Here is a 19,561-nt window from a genome sequence, read left to right as displayed (position 1 = left end):
TGGGGCTGAGAAGGTTCCAGAGATAAGAGTCATCCTTCAGAGTCAGCCCGAGCAGCCTAAGGCGTGTACACTTCAGGCCTTAACTCAGAGCTTGACTGATGCTAGGCCCCAGAAACCATGTTCAGGTCAGTGCCAGGAGGTCTGGGGTTACCATCCTAGCCCCACCCCAAACTATGCATTTGGACAAACCCTACTGTTTTCCAATCACCAAAATTAGGCAACTGGAATGAGAACATTTTTCTTTCCCAAGTTGTGGTGCCTTCTGTCAAAGACATTTACATGATCAAGGGCCACTTAGTTATACTCAAAGATACAGTAACTCATTGACTGCATCTCCCTGACCAGGGAATGCCCAACTCCTAAGGAGCATTATCTATCTTTATCTATCTTTATCTATCTATCTATCTATCTATCTATCTATCTATCTATCTATCTATCTATCTAATCTTATCTATCTTTGCATAGGATCTGGCTTAACCCAAGTTAAGTGTTTATTATAGCTGGACAATCATGTTTAGCCAGGAGCGTGCCTTAAAAAGAACCATATGGGCCAGGTACAGTGGTCCACACCTTTAATTCCAGAACTTGGAAGGTGGGCCTAGGAAGATTGGGAATTCCAGGCCTGCCTGGGTGACACAGCATGGTCTAGGCCAAGCTGGGATTTAGGAAGGAATGGGAGTGGAGGACACTGTCCAAGACTGCAAATCATTGCTGTGTGGAAGAGGAATTGCCTAGCATGCATGAGGCTGTGGGTTTCACTGCCAATACTACAAAACAAAACCACTGGCTCACAAGGTGTTGTCTCCCAGTACCTGCATATTTCATAAGGACCTTGGCATTGCTTCCTTAACTCATGAGACCACAAACATTTCAATTTTATTATAGCCCAAAGGATCCCAGTTAAAAGGCTGGCTAGCCTTGGCAGAGGTGAAGATGGGTGCTTGGGTGTGTCTCCAGGTATAGGTCAGGTCAGAGGACTGTGGCTGCAATAGAGTTGGTACAGGGTCCTGCTCAGAGCAGGTCCCAGATTTCTGCAAGAAGACAATCAGAAGGTTGGCCTGGTGCCTTGGGCCACCCAGTCTCCTCTCCAGGTTGTGTCTTATCCTTACCTCTGTAGACGCCCACACTTGATAGAGCTCAGCAGCATCTCCTGCTCCTTAGGGGTGGCACAGGCATCATAGGCAGCCAGGAGACTGGGGGAAGGAGGGCATACAATGGCTGCTTATCTGGGCCAGCATCATGAGAGCTAAGGTAGGAGGGTTCAGCCTAGAATGGAGGAGTCTGGACACTGTCCATTTCCTGATCCTGTGATAGAGGCCCTCCTCCATCCTACCTGCCCTCCCTTCCTGGGAAACACTGTGACAGCCTTCCAAGGTTCCCACACAGCCATGCTCTCACTCCAGGAGCACTGGTTAAGTTGAACTCCACAAAGGAAAGGCAGAGAACGGAGTAGCTTCTGGGATGTACCTGGCAGGTGTGCTGTATCGATCCACCAGGGCTGCTGCCTTCTCCCCACTCAGTCCACGCACTTGCATCAGCTGCCGGGCAAATACTTCTCGTACAGACTGGGCCTGGGGTTGGGACAGGCCTATATTAGGGGTGATCTGAGACCAGACCACCTAAGCAGAGGCAAGGCCAGGGTGGTACCTTGTTCTTGACAGCTTCTGCATTGAAGTCACTGAAGGTGAGGAGTGAGCAGAGAGGGTTTGTAGAAGGTCTTGCTCCTGATTCAGCATCTCCTGCGGTTTCCCATGGGCGGCTGCGTAGGGTGTGCCCCTGATAGAAGAGGGGACTGAGGCTAGGTAGGCTCTAAGGGTTAGCCCCTAGTATTCCTTTCCCAGGTCTCAGTGGGAAACCTGAGAAACTAGGATCCCACCCACCTTTCCTTGCTTGGGCAGCAAACACCAGGTGAGGGCCCAGTGCTGGTTGGTGGCATCTGCTCACCTGATATAGTCTTTCTAGGCCCTTTGTCAAAAGGGCCAGGTAGCCAGCTGACTCTTTAAGATCCATAGTACGCTTCACAAAGAAACCATCAATGACCTGGAAAAGAGGACCCAAGGGAGGTGGTTCTTGGCTTAACCCATGGACTACAAAACCCGCCAGCCTGGCCCTGCCCTCTCAGCTCACCTGGGTGTTTGTGACAGCCTGCAGCAATGTACTCTCAGGAAGGCTGAGGTTGTGGACCGACCCATGTTCCTCCACCAAGTATACCCGGTGCCCCAGGCCACAGCGCTTCAGGCGGAACTGGGAAGGCAGGCAGAAAGGGTGGGTTGGGCCCAAATGCCTACATGTCTGCGCCAGCCATCATATCACATTAAAATTGCAAGGAGATGAGGTTGGAGAGATGACTCAGCAGTTATGAACACTGACTGCTCTTCTAGAGGACCTGGGTTCAATTCCCAGCACCCACATGGCAGCTTACAACTGTCAGTAACTCTTAAGATCTGACACCTGCCAGGCGTTAGTGAACACCTTTAATCCCAGCACTCAGGAGGGAGAGGCAGGTGGATCTCTGTGAATTCGAGGCCAGCCTGGTTTACAGAGTGAGTTCCAGGACAGGCTCCAAAACAATACAGAGAAACCTTGTCTCAGGGAAAAAAAAGATCTGACACCCTTACACACACATACATGCAGGCAAAACACACACACAGACACAGACACACACAGACACACACACACACACACACACACTGCAAGGAGACCCTGCCTTGCCTGTCTTTGAGGAGACTCTACAGAGCCTCTTGCTATGATTCCTGTAGGAAATCCCTGAACCTCTGGATATTACACATCCTTCAAGGTTCCCTTGGCCTGTTACTGGCCTCTGTGACCCTAGGGTGAGCCTTACTGCTGAGCCTTGGGCACAGCTTCTGCATTTCCAATACTAGAGGTTTGGTTCTTGTTTATCTGAGGTCTCTAGGGTTAGGTACTGAAGGGGTCTTTAAGTCTCTCAGGCCAGCCTAGATAGCCTTGGGTTCCAACTTGTGTACCTACATGGCTTAAGAGGGGCTCAAAGTGTTTGTGGCTGGAGGCCTTAGATGCTGTTTCGAGACCGCCCAGTAACACTATCTAGCTGGGGTAAGGAGTGAGCAGGCTGTGACACCTTCTGCTCTCGAAAGCGGCCATCAATGATGCTGCTGCACAGGTCATCCAGCCGCTTGCGTTCCACAATGTGGTCCAAGACTAACTCCCCGGGTCTTGCTGTCAAGAAGTAAAAAAAAAAAAAGTCTTATTGTCTTCCCCTGACCCACCCAGGCCAGCCTCCTATGCCTGCCCATGACCCTTTACCTGGGTCTCTGGGCCTGGTCTCCTGTGCGACCCACACGAAGTCCCCAACATGCAGCTTGCGTACTGTGTGGGGCACATGCAGCCGCTGTAACTCTCGGAGCATTTCTGGCCTGTGTCCCGACCTAATAGTTCAAGAAAGAAGGCCAAGGTCAGGGTAAGCCAGTCCTCACCGCCCTCCAGCATCTTCTAGTTATTTTCTTTTTTTTTTTCTTTTTTTCTTTTTTTGGTTTTTCAAGACAGGGTTTCTCTGTATTGTTTTGGAGACTGTCCTGGAACTCACTCTGTAGACCAGGCTGGCCTCGAACTCACAGAGATCCACCTGCCTCTGCCTCCCGAGTGCTGGGATTAAAGGCGTGCACCACCAACGCCCGGCTTCTTCTAGTTATTTTCAAGGCTGCCCCCAAATCGCTCACCCTCTGGTTTCTCCAGTGTCCACACACAACAGCACTCTGTACTCGCCAGGCCTCAGCTCCAGTGGTGGCTGCTGGATGACACCTTCACTGGTGCCACTGTGAAGGAGTGGGGGCTGTGCATAAGGCCGGAACCCTCAGTGCCAGGGCAGGCCCCCACAATTCACAGGGGCAGCTGTGGCTCAACAGTTGTGTGTCCCTGAGACATGGCTGCCCCCACTTCTCCCTTCTTACAGTTCTGACAAGGTGGCTTCTGGGGCTGCCGACTTCTCTCCATGGGGCTCCTCTGGCCTAATGCCAATGTTCAGCGTGCTCAGGCCTTCTGACTTGGCCAGCTTTTGGGCCAGCTCCAGGCCCTCTGGTGTTAGTGCGTACCTGGGAGGTGGAAGATACAGTTTTACCTTCTTTACACAGGGCAAGCTCTGCCGCCCCAAGCTAGATGAGCTTTACCTCCTCTGTCTCCCTGTCCCTCAGATCAGCTTCCTCAGGACCTCCCTAATGCTGTCTCACAGCTCCTTTTCCCTATTTTCACTCAGCGCCATACTTTCCTCCCTAGAATATTCTGGCATTTCTAATCAGCCAAATTTTAAGACATGCCAAATGTTTGTGCAGCTCTCTGTACCTAATAACCGACTTTTCCTCTTTCCCTTCAGCTGCTTCTACCCTCAGGCTTTCAGTGGGAAGGCTGGCCTTCCCCAGCATCGGCAGCACCAGGTCTGAGACTTGCTGCATCATTATAGAGCCTAAGAATGTCCTAACCCTGCATGTGCCCATCCCTGCCCCTTGTGCTCCTTGCCCACACCTGGATGGCCGATGTGTTCTGAGGACTAGGTTTCTCTGGAGTAGAGCTCGGAGGGCAGGCCAGGGTCTCGAACTTCCAGGAACTATCTGTGAAAAGGAAAGGAGACCCTCAGAGAGGCCCCAGTACTCCCAAGCCCAAACTTCCTGTGCCCCTAGCCATATGCCATAATTGGATCAGGTTTCATACCAAGGCTGCCTGCCTTGAAGGAAGACTACAGTGGACTCTACCTGCCCACTCTCAGCTGGGTGCTCACCCTGGGGGTCTTCTGGGCACATTTCTGCAGCAGCTCCTCCTTGGTTAGGAAGCTGTGGCCATCAGGGTTCTGAAACCATGTAGAAATGAGGGTCGGTTCAGGGCCAGAGCTGAACCTGATACGGAGTGGCTACCATGAACACTGCCTAGGCACTTCTGTGAGTCTGCCTCACCCCACGTAACTGATGTTTGGCAACACTTACCAGGTGCTCCCTGTAAAGTTGCAGCAGGACCTCACGGGCACCTGAGTTCTGTGCTGGCCAATAGCCACCAGCACTTCCTGCTTGAGGCTGGGTGGGAACCTGAGAGAGACAGCAGGGTTTTTTTGTTTGTTTGTTTGTTTTGGTTTTTCGAGACAGGGTTTCTCTGTATTGTTTTGGAGGCTGTCCTGGAACTCGCTCTGTAGACCAGGCTGGCCTCGAACTCACAGAGATCCGCCTGCCTCTGCCTCCCGAGTGCTGGGATTAAAGGCGTGCGCCACCAACGCCCGGTTGACAGCAGGGCTCTTAATTCAAATGCCTGTCAGTGTCAGCTTAGGTTTCAGCAGGCTACATGGGTCTGGAGAAGGAAATGCTGTAAACCCCTGTAAATATGGAACATGACCAGAGAAGGGGCAAAGACTGGGAGTATGTGCCAGGCCCAGCCTCCTGCTACTACTACTGGAGAACAAGAACACTGTAGAAGTCCCACAACTTTCTGGATTGAATCTCTTAGCACCCTCCTTTGGAACTCCATCTACACCTGTCTCAATAATCCTACTTAGGAATTAAGATAGTACCTCTTAAAGAGGGTGAGAGACTATCCCAGGCCAGTCTAAGTCAGTAAAAGCTGGACACAGGCCTGTTAAATCTCTCAAACCAAGAAGTCCAACTCTCAAGCCTCCCATTTAGCTTTCTACTTTCCTAACCCTCACCAGCGTGGAAGAGTCCTGGGTTTGAGCAGGTGGTTCCTCACTGGCTTGATTCCTCTCTCCGGATGATAGGTTGGGGGCATGGTCACCTGTAAAGGACAGAAGAAAGTCAGTCCTGTGTCCAATTTGGATTCCAGGAAGAGCCTGGATACTTCTGCTAACTGTGAATTTTGGTGTCATATTTAATACACCTTTTGTTTCATTGTGTGTATATGAGGGTTTTGCCTGTGTGTATGTCTGCGCATCACTTGCACATAATGCCAGAAGAGGCTAGACCCCTGGAACTGGGTTTTGGTTTTGAGACAGGGTCTCATTGGGTGAGCTCCGGCTGGCCTCAAACTCAACAAGATGCTCCTGAGTCTGCCTCCTCTTGAGAGTTGGGACTAAAAGCACATCATCCTGCCCAGCTCCTTGTCATTTTTGAGACAGTCCCGTCTTGAATTCACTATGTAATTGAGACAGTCCTTAAACTCCTGATCCTCCTAGCCTCACCTCCTAAATGCTGGATTACAGACTTGTTCACAACGCCACCCACCCAGTCTCTGTGGTCTAGCTTTGTACGTGAGAACTACGAGGCTTACAGAGCGTCAGTCACTAGCCTTGGGTCCAACAGCAACTACACTGAGAGTAAGGAGTTTGAAGCCAACATATCCAAGGTAGACATAGCCTGCACTCAGGAAATGTAGGGGGTCACCAACTCCCCGGGTCGCGCACCGCCTGATGCTAGGTGCTGCCTCAGTCGCTCGTCCAGCATCCGGCAGAGCCTGTCTCCGAAGTGCTGAAGGATCTTGGCTTCCTTCCCGCTGCGGAGAGGTAGCGGGTACCGTCGGAGCGAGCGCAGTGCCTGGCGAGCACGGGAAGGGGGGAACTCATCAAGCGATGCTACATGGATCATCTGGATCCGCTCCAGAAGACTCATCTGGGACTCACCTTTTGAAACACAAAGCGCGTGTGGCGCCCTCTGCTGGCTGCCTCGTCCCGCCACTCGGTCAGCCAACGAACGAAGAGCGGATTGGGGCAAACCGGCAGCGGGCGCTTCCGGCCCAAGCGGATCGGTGCCGCCATAAGGTCTAGACTGACTTTTTCCTTTGCCCCCCTTCAGACCCTGAGATTGGGACCCCGTCAGTCCAGCAGTTGGTAAAGGAACACCTGATTGAGGGTAAGACCTCTCCACTCTAGCAGGGGACTAGCTCAAGGGATGCCCTCCCCTCCCGGGAGGGGCCGGGAAAAGTTAGGTCTACACCACCTCTCCCTTAGAACCTCCCCCACTCCCCGCCAGCACCTGCCCTTTGGACAGGCCCCACCCAGGCTACGGAGCTTTGACCCACCCCTTCCTCTCACCCCAAAATTCGAGAGCAGGAACATTTTGTGCTGACAATTAGAAAGCCGGACAGCGCCCTCTGTGGCCGGGAGGGCTGGCTGGGGAGACGCTTAGGAGCCTGACGTTGGCTTGCTTCCAGGCCTCACAAGGCTATTTCAGGCTATTGTAGAAGCTGGAAAAAGAGGGCTTGAGAAAGGGGGGGAGGGGAGCGGGACGGACACAAGTGCAAGAATATTTGTGAGAGGGACGTCTATGAAGGGGTGTGCAAGGGATGGAGTAAAGGTAAAACCAGTAGCAGACATCTCGAAATGTGGGGGTGCAAAGTCGGTCATGTACACAGAAGGCTCAGGCTAAGTGAACGGCGAGGGTGTGTGTGGCAAGAGGTGCATCCTGGCAGGTGGGGAGGTCGGATGTGGACGCGAGGTTGGATCCTGAAGAGGTTAGTAGACGCTTCGCTCTTGAGGCCCACTGAAAGTTCAGGAGCCTCAGGGCGGTTGAAGGTGGCCGGTTTGGGGGGCAGATATCTCAGGTTGAGGGACACAGGGGTCTCTTCAGGGATTGGAACAGCCCACGATCTCCAGCTGTCATGCCGGAAGTCGCGGGCACCTGACTGGCCGACCCTCTTTTCAATCTGGCTTTCCGCACCCGCCTCCTTCCTCAGGCAGCCTTATAAGGAGCCTGAAGCTGGCGCTCGGGCTGGGCACGCCCCCTGGAGTCTCATTCCCTAATAAGGACATCTAGGGCATCCCGCGGCCGGGGGCGGATGGAGCGCGTCTCCAGGGTAACTGTGTAGCCCCTCCCCCCGTTGCTGTGGGAAACTGCGAGGCTCGAAAAAGGTGGAGCTAGTCTTTTCTTTAGGCGGGGCTCTTGGGAAAGGGGGGTCAATCTTCCCCTTCACTGGGAGCTCAGCAGCTCAACCCGTGAGTGCTGCAGGCGACCTCTGACTACAACCCCCGGCATGCTCTGCGAGTTGCCTCATTGTCGGGGTTGTTCCTCGTTCACACCCTTTATTCGGCTTGGGAGGGTCAAGGACCCCAGTTTCGTTCGTCTGTAACTTGCTTGTGACTTTGTCCTCTTTTCCTGCCGAGTGTGAAGCCATGAGTATTGTTCGAGGTCAAAGAAATGTTCTTGGAATCCACCAGTTTATTTTAAACTCAGAGATATTGTCTCAGGTTTTTGTTTTTGTTGTTAAAATAACCATAAACCTATCAACTCGAGAGCTAAGTTAAAGTAAATGTTTCTTTTCTTATCGTCTGGTAAAGGAAATAAATGTCTCTAATGCACAACTCTCCACCCTTCCCACATGAATTATATTTGATCCTATAACTTGCCAAATGTCTTTAAATAAATCGAAGCTCCCAAACTTTTTATTGTAACATTTCCGTCTGTTAAAATCCTGGGTTTTTTTTTTTGTTGAAATTTCATACGACCTCCTAGGAGACAACAGTGACTTTCCTCATGGAGGGACACTTCACGGAAGCGTGTCTACTGGTTTGAAGATACCGTTATAATTGCGATCTTTTCTTTGGAAGCGAATTCCAAGCCAGTGATTCAGAATTAAAATCTTGATCATCAGGACCCATAAATAACGGGAAACAACTTCACTTTGGGATTAAGAGATCCTCAGGACAGAATTATCTTTAAGTCATTTTATCAAGCAATGGGCCTCTTGCTCATGTAAGAGCGTTTCTTCCTGGTCCATTGCACCGATCGGCTCACTCTGCGTGCGATAGCCCCGCCTCTCTGCCTCCGCCTACTCCCCCGCGCCTCACTCCCTGCAGAACCCAGGAGCTGGTAGCTCCACATCGGTGCAAAATCCTTGGACTTCATTTCCCGTCGGCCCGCGCGGCGAGCGCCGGAAGCCCGCCCCGCCCCTCATTGTGCGGCTCCTACTAAACGGAAGGGGCCGGGAGAGGCCGCGTTCAGTCGGATCCCGGCAGCAGCTGCGGCGGCTCAGTTCTTCTGTCGCTCTCTCTGTCTCCCTTTCGCTTCCGGAAACATGGTGAGTACTAGGCCACTATGCCCGAGGGAGGCGGTTTCGGGATCAGTCGCTTGCGCGCCGGGTGGGGTGAGGTGGGGGCGGCAGAGAAGCGTTCTCAGGATCCCCTCCCCCAGCGCCGTGAGCGAGACTAAGGGTCTTGCATTGAAGGGCAGGCCGCGCGTGCGCGCCCGTGGGCGCTGGGAAGGGCCGATTCGGATGTCGCTAGCGCGCCCCCTGGCTCCTTTCCCCTCCCCCATTCCGCTTTTGCGCCCGCGCGGTCACTGGCCGTGGGGGAGGGGTCCACTGTGCGGAGCCTCGGGCAACGCTCGCCGGTTCTCGATGGCGCGCGCTGGACCAGAGCACGCGGCATCCAAACCCTGCCCCGGGGCCGCTAGGCAAAGACGCGCGCGAGATGTCGGCGCGCGCCCCACCCAAGGGCTGTTTCTTTCCTCGCATCACCCTCCCTCTGCGGATGGGTTTGTCTCCACAGCAGGTGGCAGGGATGCCACCAGGGAGGGGCGGGGGCAACTTAGCAGGGCGGAGGGGGAGAAGATACTAGCGCATCGGAGACCTGGTGGAGGCACTGACTCCGGAGACTAGGGCCTTTCACCGCTAGTCGTGGAGTGGGTCCTGTTCAGGCTTTAGCCCCCATTCTAGAAAGAGCGATGCACACTGCCTTTTCTGTTCACTGTACTCCGGGTTATGGCTGGAGCGGCGCTGTGCACCAGCGCCTGCGCACATGCTTGGGCCCTGCCATCCCGGCCGCAGCTCTGAACGAGCTAGGCCTTTGGCTCTGCCGGATGGGGCCGAGGGTGGAGCCGCGTTTAGGGAAGTGACCCAGGCGGGTACCGCCCTGAAGCCACCCAGCTCTTATGTTGAGCCTGAGGGCCTGGAAAACTGATGCTTGTGTGACTGGCTTGTGCTACCTCTCAAAGCTGACGGGGTTCACGGCTATTCCAAAAGGCCATTCTTAACCTTTCAGACATCGTGAGTCCCGCCGCCTCTGGGATACGATTGTCTCTTGGGAAGGCCCTGAACCTAACCAACCTCCTTTCCCCGCCTACTCCGGAAGCGGGTGAATCACGTGGCTAGCTTCCTCTGCAGTTCCATGGTTGGGGGGTTGGTTACAGATTTCTGATTGGGTCGGCCCCCAGGGCCATGCAAAGTAAAGAGTTCTTGACGATTTAGGGCACTACAGTTTGACGTATTAATTTGCCAGTGATCTTTAGGACTACACCACTCTTAGGGAGTTGTCCAGCAGGGCCCTAATTAGGGGTTGTAATTCTCTTGTTTGGGAGATCTCGGTAGGTAAGAGTGTCGTTTATGCCATGACAGCGTTGAAGTCTCTGGCAGACTTAAATGAACTGTTGAGCAGCTATTGGGTCTTGGGGAAGTTCTGATCCACTCTCCCGGAGATGAGTCTGGCTCAGGTGCTCAGTTTTCCTTCAAAGTCAGCATTTTAGTTTAGCGGCTGAGTGGTGTCAACACAATAAATAATTTTTAGTTTCTTTGAATTTGGCGTTAACAGCTCAGCAGAGGTTTTTTGTTTTTTTCCTTTTTTAAGAGACAGGCTTTCTGTGTGTCACCCTGACTGTCCTGTTCTACCACTCCTAGCTGTGTTTTCTTTTTAACAAATGCTGTTTCTAACCTTTAATGGGGGTGTTGAGCTAGATAATTGGTTCCCTCCCTTGTAGGTGGTTTGACCCACCTAATCCTTATGATGGACTGGGGAAGGGACATCTTGTGTCTGCACGGGCACTACTGTTTTTGCGGGGCTCAGAGCTGTACCTTTTGGTATCCTGACTGAGGTTTCCTGTTACTGGAGAGAATGTCTCCAGAACTCTTTCCTTTACAAGGTGTATTGTTTGGTTTGTCCCTCAGGCCTCTGGTGTGGCTGTCTCTGATGGTGTCATCAAGGTGTTCAATGACATGAAGGTGCGCAAGTCCTCAACGCCAGAAGAAGTGAAGAAACGCAAGAAGGCGGTGCTCTTCTGCCTGAGTGAGGACAAGAAGAACATCATCTTGGAGGAGGGCAAGGAGATTCTGGTAGGAGATGTGGGGCAGACTGTGGACGACCCCTACACCACTTTTGTCAAGATGCTGCCAGACAAGGACTGCCGCTATGCTCTCTATGACGCAACCTATGAGACCAAGGAGAGCAAGAAGGAGGACCTGGTGTTCATCTTCTGGTGAGCTCCTTATTTAAGCTGTCTGCCACATCTTCCTTTACTCAGGAGAGGTTTGGAGGTCAGGGTTGTAACAACTAGTGAAGAACATAGCGGGGAGACCATGTTGAGTTTTCTATTCTGGAGACATCTATTATCTGGGGATAGCTGCTGCAATTTCCTTGCTTTGTCCTCAGGGCCCCTGAGAGTGCACCCCTTAAGAGCAAAATGATCTATGCCAGCTCCAAGGATGCCATCAAGAAGAAGCTGACAGGTAAGGACCCCCTTTTGGTGACTGCCATGTGGGGTAGATGACATAACAGGTCCTCCTTTCTCCTGCCTGCTGGGTGGTCCTTTGCTCCTTCCTTCTGCTGCTTCCCTGACACACAAACTCCCCATCCCAGTGCTTCCTTCTCTTTCTCTTAGGAATCAAGCATGAATTACAAGCAAACTGCTACGAGGAGGTCAAGGACCGCTGCACCCTGGCAGAAAAACTAGGTGGCAGCGCTGTCATCTCTCTGGAGGGCAAGCCTTTGTGAGCCGCCTCCAGCCCCCTGCCTGGAGCATCTAGCAGCCCCAGACCTGCTCATGGGTGTTGCAGGCTGCCCCTTTCCTGCCAGACCGGAGGGGCTGGGGGGATCCCAGCAGGGGGAGGGTAATCCCTTCACCCCAGTTGCCAAATGTCCCCCCCACCCCCTAGACCGTCCTTTTCCCTCCACCCTGACGGTTCTGGCCTTCCCAAACTGCTTCTGATCCTCTGATTCCTCTTGGGTTGAAGCGGACCAAGTCCCTTCCCAGGCACCCAGTTTGGGGGGGTGCCTGCTTTTTTTTTTTTTTTTTTTAACGGCATCCCTACACCTCATATTCCCCCCCATCCCATCCCATGCTGCCAACTTCTAACCACAATAGTGACTGTGCTTGTCTGTTTAGTTCTGTGTGTAAATGAAATGTGGAAATGACCCTCCCTGTGCCAGCTGGTTGCCCTCCCCTTTCACTTGTTTTCGGCCACTCATGGAAGCAGGACCAGTAAGGGACCTTCAATTTAAAAAACAAAACCAATAAAAAGGCTAATTAACAAGGTGGCTTTTGGGTTTGCGATTTGGGGGACCCTGTGAGGGATGGTTGGTAAGGATCAGTTGTTTTCCTCTACTGTACCCCTAGCCCAGATCCCAGTGACTGAGCCTCCTTTTTGAGGCGGGGGTACCACGGTTGGTGTGTCAAGGAAGTTGGGCCTAGAGTGTCATACCTGAAACTCATTGGTACTGGACCTTCATAGTGGACTGAGCCCCTTTCCACCCATGGGTTAAATATAGGTGACCCATTTTCTCTGCTTTTCCTCCCTGAGGTGCTGGTTCACCCTAAGTTGAGCCTTTGGCCTCCTGTACTTGTGGCTGGAGTCCATTCAGGGTGGGTCAGGCAGGTGTAGCCCAGGACTTCAGACCCAGTTGTGGAGCCCCACCTATTGACGAAAGCTTAAAGCTTTGAACATTTTGCTAGCATTTCTGTGCCCAGAGGACTATAGGAGCTGTGCTCCCCCGGGGCAGGTAAACTGGGTTAGTATCCAGAGTTTAAATCTTCCCCAGCCAGGTTTCCTTCCCCATTAAGGTTATTTCTTTAGCCTTACCCAAATAGAGGAAGGTTGCAGAAAGAGGCTTTTTTTTTTTCCTTTGAGGCTTTATGCTACATGTTGCTTTGATTTCTCACAAAGACCCATTAAGTTTGGCCCATTCTATTGTTTTGTGTAAGATTATAGGAAGAATACTGGATATTAGCTATATTTTTCTGCGGTGTTAGGCATTGGACCCAGGGCCTCATACATAATAGGTGAGCACTCTATCTCTGAGCTATAGCAACCAACAGATTGGGAATTGTGTTCTTGCTAGAAACAGTAGTACAGACTACCCCAAAAGTACAGTATACCCCAAAAGCATAAACCTATTTGATAGAGCTCCATCAGTGTATCAGTGTCTTGTTAAAGGGGTAGTAAAGGCAAGCAGCCTCCCTGGCAGTAAAACCGGGGCAGCGGGGGATGGTGGTGTAGAGATGACTCAGCCTGCTGTGGGGAGGGCTAGAATTCCCGGAAACTGCTTACCTTTGACCAAGTGTGCCCCCCATGCTGCCTTTGGGCCTGGGTTTGTCCAAGGAAAAACGAGTTCCTAAGTGGGGATGTGGCTAGTGGCCGCTTTGGTAGAGAAGGGGGCATCTCTGGGAAGAGCGTAGAATATGAGTAATACCTGGTTTCACTAAGGCTCTCCCTCCCTGGGTGTTATGGAGAAGCAGGGTGCTGGGTTGCAGAAGAAAAGTCCTTAGAGCTCTCTGAGGGCTGGTGCTGTTATATACATTGTTCAGCCTCCAGACCCCCTTCCTACCACCCAATGAAGAAAAGGAAAATACTGGCCCCTCAGCCTCAGGCCTGCCTGCCTTACCATCACCCTTAATGGGGAAGAAGCTGGGAGCTCATGGAGAAGGGGGCAGTGTTTGGCATGTTTGAGCTCCAGCTCTGCTAACTCAATGAGACCCTGCAGGACTTGAAGTCCATGAGCTCAGGGGAGAATGGTTAAAAGGAATATGGACAGTCAGGGTGGATGCTGTCTGTGAAACCATGCCTGGCTTCAGGGCTTACCCTGCTTGGCAGAGTCAGGCTTTCAAAGCGCTGGCAGCACAGCTGTCTTCTGGTTGACTTCTGGTTCCTTGTCTGAGCTCTGTCCAATGCCTTGTTAGCATTCTCAGCCAGTGCCCGAAGCCACCAGTACAGCGGGTCCTAAAGCCATCAGCACAAGACTGCTGGCGTGGATTTTGCTGGCCTCCCTCCCTGAAAGTGCCTAGAACCACCTCTCACCTTGGCTGCCCATGAGTCTTGCATGTAGTATCTCAGAATGTCAGATAGCTTCAGGTCCTCATCAGAGGCTACCCTGCCTTCCAGCTTCCGTGTCAGGAAGGTGAGCCTGGGAAGGGGGTTTAAGAAATGTCCTTCCACTACATACCCAGGAGAGAACTGCTTGGTAACTACTGGAGATGAGGTTCTGAGTTTCAGAAGGTAGGCCAGGAAAGTGTGTAATGTGTGCAAGCCTCGTGAACCACATACTCAATAGGGTACATAAGCAAAACTGAGTAGGGTAGCCAGGACCAGATCACAAAAACCCAAAGGGCAAGCTAAGGGCTTAGTAGGTTCTGAAGTGAACTAGGCCCCTGCAGGCCCTTGAGCACACATTTCAGAGATTGGCATACTCCATGACTTCTTTGGAAGAGTGAATTATGTGTCTTAACAGGATGTTATGCTCAGGTCTCCCAGAGGTGTGTGGTACACCCCTGCACCTTGCTCTCCCACTCCCACAACTCCCCCATATCATACACACTTAGAATGGCATGCTTTTTGCATGTCTGCATTCCTCTTTTCCTATTTTGAGAGAGGGTTTTTCTGTGTAGCCTTGGCTGTTCTAGAACTGTTAGCTCTGTAGACCAGGCTGGCCTGTAACTCACAGATCTGCCTGCCTCTGCCTCCCAAGTGCTGGAATTAAAGGCCCATACCCTGACTCCATTCCATTTCTTTGTAGTCTACAGTGGAAGTCAGCAAGGCCACTATCAAGAAGGCTCTCTACAGAAGTGCAGAAGGCAGTACTTACCCTCAATCTTTCAAAGAGCTCTGCCGGGTTCAGAAAGCTCCTGGGAGGTGGAAAGCAGGGATCTGGGGCAGCTCAATGCCTCTTTGCCTCCTTGGAGTCTTCTCCCCTAACCCCTAGAAGCTTCTGCACAACTCCTCCCTCAACCTGGATTTCTATAGAGTGCATCCCCGCATGGGCACACACAGTATTGCAGGCACAGGGAGAGGATAGGGATGAGTCCTTACCTCTTCAGCTGACTGACTTCCTGGGTTCCAAGACTACTCAGAGCAGCGGATAGAGGTATATAGTTGTCTGCCATGCCTGCTGGAGAACAATCCCAATCAGAGCCCCAACATCTACATGTCAAGCTCCACCCCCGGTGTGAGCCCCTCATCCCCTCTTAACACTTGTGGGAGTGCATAACATGGCTGGCCCTCTGGCAGGTGCCTCGAATTCGGGTGTGGTATTCTATTAGGAAGGTCCCCTCGTGGTCAAAGAAGTCAACTACCTCCTAAGAGATGGAGAAAGAACACTTCTTATCCAGTCACCAGGAGCATGGTGGCATCAGCATCCATTGTGTCACCATTTCCTGGCAGCCCAGGGTAGGCCCAACCAGTGGCTTCCCTGCCTTAGGCAGAAGGTCACCTTGAGCCCTGATATGCCAGTGATGAAGACTTCATCTTCGATCTGACCATGCTTCTCAGGAAACCTCCCAAGATGACCTTTCTGTTCTCTCAACACTCAGCTGAGCACATGGGAGAGGGTGTGATGCTAGGGTGGGGCATTTGTACCTTCTCCCCTGGTCAAATGCCACCCACATGGGGAGCAAACTGGGAGAAATGCTCCGGCCTGATTCCCCCACCCTGATCTCAGATCCCAGCATTCTCAAACAGCTCACATCCTGGCTGTATTCTAAGACAGAGAAGTTGTGATCCTGACACAGGGTGGGATGGCCTGCCAGGTACTGCAAGAAAGAAGACTTCATGCATTACAACAGTCTTCGTCGTCGTCGTCGTCGTCGTCGTCGTCGTCTTCTTCTTCTTCTTCTTCTTCTTCTTCTTCTTCTTCTTCTTCTTCTTCTTCTTCTTCTTCTTCTTCTTCTTCTTCTTCTTCTTTTCTCCTCCTCCTCCTCCTCCTCTCCTTTTTTTTTTTTTTTCCGAGACAGGGTTTCTCTATTGTTTTGGAAGCTGTCCTGGAACTTGCTCTGTAGGCCAGGCTGGCCTCGAACTCACAGAGATGTGCCTGCCTCTGCCTCCTGAGTGCTGGGATTAAAGGTGTGTGCCACCAACACCCAGCCGCAACAGTCTTCTTAAAGATGGCCAAGTACTCCCTGTAGGAGCACGGACAACTGCTCTGGTTCCCCCTCTCCCTCAGCAGAACTGGGCCAGAGTTCAAACTCTCTGAACCACTGTCATAGTCAGGGAAGGAACCCTGGAGCTCTGGGGAGGGCAGAGGTGGGGTTTGGACACTCACACTTCTAGCTCCTGCTTCATCTTGGCAAACTTCCTGGGTGGTGGAGCTGTCGTCCTCACCCAACTTCTGCGGTTTTCCCGTGGAGCCTCAAAGTCTGGCCTGGGAAGGGCTGGGGGAATCTGCTCAAAGAGGGGATGGATTGCCAAGGAGGCCATCACAGTTTGTATCCTAACCCATGTTCCCTGCCTGCCCCTCACAGCCCGTTCCGGCCCCTCCTCGTGATGAAGCTGGCGTACTCCTCATTTTCCACATAGGTGTCATGCAGCCATAAGACTCCTTCGTGCTGCCGAACCACTGAGGGAGGGCGGCCACTCTGGAAGCCCAGAGACCTGCATAAGAGCTCACCTCCCCAAACCTGCCCTCACCAAACCCACTTTTGGAATTCCCATCCTGCACCCCATTTGAAACCTGTGATTTCATTTAGGAAGGCAGAGCCTCAATCAAAGGCAATCCACCTCCTCGCCAAAAGTCCGCTTTACCTTGGTTTGAACAGTGAACTTCACCTTGTCCCACTCACTGCATCAGAAATCTCCACCTCTAAGGAGCTGTCGTCTCCCTGCAGATTCAACAGCATAGAGGAAGGCTGTGGGGTGACAGGGAAACTGGCTAAGTGAAGCTGCTTTGTCCTCCTCCCTCTCTGGAGACCCTGCTCATAGCAGGACCATCACCAACCAAACATTTCCCTAACTCCCATCTTCAGAGACGGGTAGAATGCTGTCATTGCTCTTTTGAAGCCCTCAGTCCTCACTTCTGTCAGTAGGAAAACTGCTTTATAGGGCCCAATGCAAAATGCCTTTGTGCCGGGCAGTGGTGGTGCAGACCTTTAACCCCAGCACTGGAGAAGCAGAGGCAGGCTGATCTCTGGTTTACAGAGGGAGTTCCAGAACATCCAGGGCTACACATAGAAACCCTCTGTCTCAAAAAACTCAAAAAAACAAAAACAAAAACAAAAAAACCCCCAAAACTTGCTAAGCCTGTCTTGGTGTCTCATGCCTATAATCACAGTATTTAGGAAACTGAGACAGGAAGATTGCTGTAAGTTTAAGACCAGCCTGGGGTTAAATATAATAATGAATTTCAGAAAGGCATGGCTACATAGTAAGATCCTGCTCCAAGCAAACAAAACAGCCAGGAAGAAAGTTACAGGTAAGAGGAGCAAGCATTCAAGGCTAGCAGGTATATGACAGCTTTTACTCTGGTCATGTTTGTAGAGTTACTGGAGGAATGCATGGCAGTAGTACATAGGTTTTAACTTTTGTTTCCCATTGAACAACATATTATACTCTTATCAGGGACTTGGACTTTTTTTTTAAGATAGCATCTTACTGTGTAGCTCTGACTTGCCTGGAACTTGATATATAGATCATGCTGGCCTTTAACTCCTAGCAATCCTTCCGTCTTGGTCTCAGTATTAGGATTACAGGCAATGTAATACTACTATTATTATTTCTTGTGGTGCTGGGCATACACTCATGCCTTTTGTTCTACCACTGATCTAAACTCCAGCCCTAGTTATTTTATTTTGGTTATATACTTATTTATTTTTGAAACAGGGTTTCTCTGTGTAACCTACTGCTTGTCCAGAACTTTATGTAGACCAGGTTGGTTTCCAGCTCACAGAGATCTGCCTACCTCTGCCTCCCCAGTGCTCAGATTAAAGGCATGTGCTACTATACCCAGCTCTGCTTATTTTTATTACTCATTACAATACCTTGCTAAATTTATCATTAGTTTTTAGACTCTTTTGGATTTACTACTTATATAATCATATAACTTAAACAAGTCTTACTCTTTCCTTTCCAGTCTTTGTTCCCTGTTCCTGACTTACTACTTAGTCCTCCACTACAATGCGTAAGAGATAGGTATGGTGATAAAGGAAACCCTTGGTTGTTTTTTATCATAGACAATGACGTTCCAGCTGGGTGTGGCAAAGCACACCATCACTTGGGAGGTGTAGGCAGGAAGATCAAGAGTTCAAGCCCATAATAACCTCAAGAGACTGTAGACAGGGTTCAAGGCCAGATTTGACTATGTAGTAAGTTCAAGGCCAGCCTGACCCACGTGAAACCCTGGCCCATAAAAAGAAGAGAGAGCTGGAGGTTGGTGAGATGAATCCTCTGTCAATGTCACCTGCTACCAGGCATGATTCCAGTGTGATCTCCAGGCACCATACCGTGGAAGGCAAGGACTGACTCCCGCAAATTTTCCTCTGACCTCCACACATTTGTGGTGATTTGAGAGAAAATAGTCCTCAAAGGGTGTAGCACTATGTACTGACTGGTTTTGTGTGTCAACTTGACATAGTCAGAGTCATCAGAGGAAGGAGTCTTGAGATCCAACTGTAAGGCGTTTTCTCATTTAATGACCAATGGAGGAGGCCCCAGTCAGTGGTGGGTGCTAGCATCTCTGGGCTGCTGTTTCTGGATTTTATAAGAATGCAGACTGGGTAAGTCAGGAAAAACAAGCCAGTAAGAAGCTTCCCTCAAGCTGGGCGTTGGTGGCGCACGCCTTTAATCCCAGCACTTGGGAGGCAGAGGCAGGCAGATCTCTGTGAGTTGGCGGGCAGCCTGGTCTACAGAGCTAGTTCCAGGACACAGCCTCCAAAACAATACGGAGAAATCCTGTCTCGAAAAAAAAAAAAAGAAGCTTCCCTCCATGACCTTTGCAACGACTTCTGCCTCCAGGGTCCTGCTGGGTTTGAGTTCCTGCCCTGACTTCCTTCAGTGATGAACAGTAGTAATGTTGAAGTATAAGCCTAGTAAACCATTGCCCCCCCACAACTTGATTTTTGATCATGGTGGGTTTTTTATTGTTGTTGTTCTTTTTTTTTGTTTTTTGTTTTTTTCGAGACAGGGTTTCCCTGTATTGTCTTGGAGGCTGTCCTAGTCCTCACTCTGTAGACCAGGCTGGCCTCAAACTCACAGAGATCCGCCTGCCTCTGCCTCTCGAGTGCTGGGATTAAAGGCATGTGCCACCAACGCCCAGCTACCATAGTGTTGTCAAAGTAATAGTAACCCTAATAAGACACACTATAGGACATATGGCCCTGTTGGAGTAGGTGTGGCCTTGTTGCCTAGTTGGTGAAGTGTTGAGTGGGCTTTAAGGTCTCCTTTGCTTGTTACACTCAGTGTCTCAGACCACTTCCTGTTGTCCTGTTGTCTGAGCTCCTTCTCCATTCTTAGTTCCTTCTCCAGCACCATTTCTGCCTGCATGTTGCTTTGTCCCATCATGATAATGGACTAAACCTCTGAAATTACAAGCGAGCCACCCCAATTAAATGTTTTCCTTTGTAAGTGTAGCTGTGGTCATGGTGTCTCTTCACAGTAAGTTGGTACCAGGGACTGGGGTGATAGACCTGAC

General features: G+C 51.2%; 3 protein-coding genes across 8 annotated transcripts; 1 reads left to right on the top strand and 2 right to left on the bottom strand.

Annotated features, from left to right (window-relative positions):
• Nucleotides 1–851: 851 nt before the first annotated feature.
• Mus81 (MUS81 structure-specific endonuclease subunit) lies at nucleotides 852–7,715 on the bottom strand. 5 transcript variants are annotated; one of them, XM_040749580.1, is made up of 17 exons: nucleotides 7,001–7,092; nucleotides 6,590–6,808; nucleotides 6,374–6,503; nucleotides 5,663–5,748; nucleotides 4,953–5,051; nucleotides 4,751–4,819; nucleotides 4,498–4,583; nucleotides 3,930–4,070; nucleotides 3,699–3,794; nucleotides 3,286–3,407; nucleotides 3,101–3,198; nucleotides 2,128–2,244; nucleotides 1,945–2,040; nucleotides 1,648–1,776; nucleotides 1,468–1,571; nucleotides 1,110–1,193; nucleotides 852–1,031 (listed from the first exon to the last, which is right to left on the bottom strand). In XM_040749580.1, exons 2-17 carry the CDS (start codon nucleotides 6,722–6,724, stop codon nucleotides 965–967), a joined length of 1,659 nt encoding a protein of 552 aa, XP_040605514.1. In that variant the 5' UTR covers nucleotides 6,725–6,808; nucleotides 7,001–7,092; the 3' UTR covers nucleotides 852–964. The 5 variants fall into 5 exon arrangements, with proteins under 5 accessions (XP_040605514.1, XP_040605527.1, XP_040605517.1 ...); XM_040749593.1 differs by lacking the exon at nucleotides 6,590–6,808 and having other exon boundaries at nucleotides 7,001–7,715; XM_040749583.1 differs by lacking the exon at nucleotides 7,001–7,092 and having other exon boundaries at nucleotides 852–983; nucleotides 6,590–6,903.
• Nucleotides 7,716–8,827: 1,112 nt separating this feature from the next.
• On the top strand, nucleotides 8,828–12,204 carry Cfl1 (cofilin 1). Of its 2 annotated transcripts, none has more exons than XM_005088397.4 (4): nucleotides 8,828–8,982; nucleotides 10,843–11,150; nucleotides 11,324–11,400; nucleotides 11,553–12,204. In XM_005088397.4, exons 1-4 carry the CDS (start codon nucleotides 8,980–8,982, stop codon nucleotides 11,663–11,665), a joined length of 501 nt encoding a protein of 166 aa, XP_005088454.1. In that variant the 5' UTR covers nucleotides 8,828–8,979; the 3' UTR covers nucleotides 11,666–12,204. The 2 variants fall into 2 exon arrangements, with proteins under 2 accessions (XP_005088454.1, XP_040605557.1); XM_040749623.1 differs by lacking the exon at nucleotides 8,828–8,982 and adding an exon at nucleotides 9,359–9,454.
• A 1,469-nt stretch (nucleotides 12,205–13,673) lies between these two features.
• Snx32 (sorting nexin 32) lies at nucleotides 13,674–16,865 on the bottom strand (the record flags this gene model as incomplete). The annotated part of the gene is given in 13 exon segments (XM_040731127.1): nucleotides 13,674–13,887; nucleotides 13,966–14,049; nucleotides 14,750–14,789; nucleotides 14,974–15,049; nucleotides 15,134–15,239; nucleotides 15,374–15,411; nucleotides 15,414–15,473; nucleotides 15,620–15,726; nucleotides 16,020–16,058; nucleotides 16,202–16,320; nucleotides 16,422–16,514; nucleotides 16,681–16,712; nucleotides 16,715–16,865. Coding segments are annotated over 13 exon segments (1,149 nt in total), but the record flags the coding sequence as incomplete, so codon positions are not given.
• Between the last annotated feature and the right edge of the window lie 2,696 nt (nucleotides 16,866–19,561).

The sequence above is a fragment of the Mesocricetus auratus genome, unplaced genomic scaffold, assembly GCF_017639785.1.
Source record: "Mesocricetus auratus isolate SY011 unplaced genomic scaffold, BCM_Maur_2.0 Super-Scaffold_4256, whole genome shotgun sequence".
NCBI lineage: Eukaryota > Metazoa > Chordata > Mammalia > Rodentia > Cricetidae > Mesocricetus > Mesocricetus auratus.
Note: the sequence above shows the minus strand (reverse complement) of the source record. Positions and strands in the feature narration are given on the sequence as shown.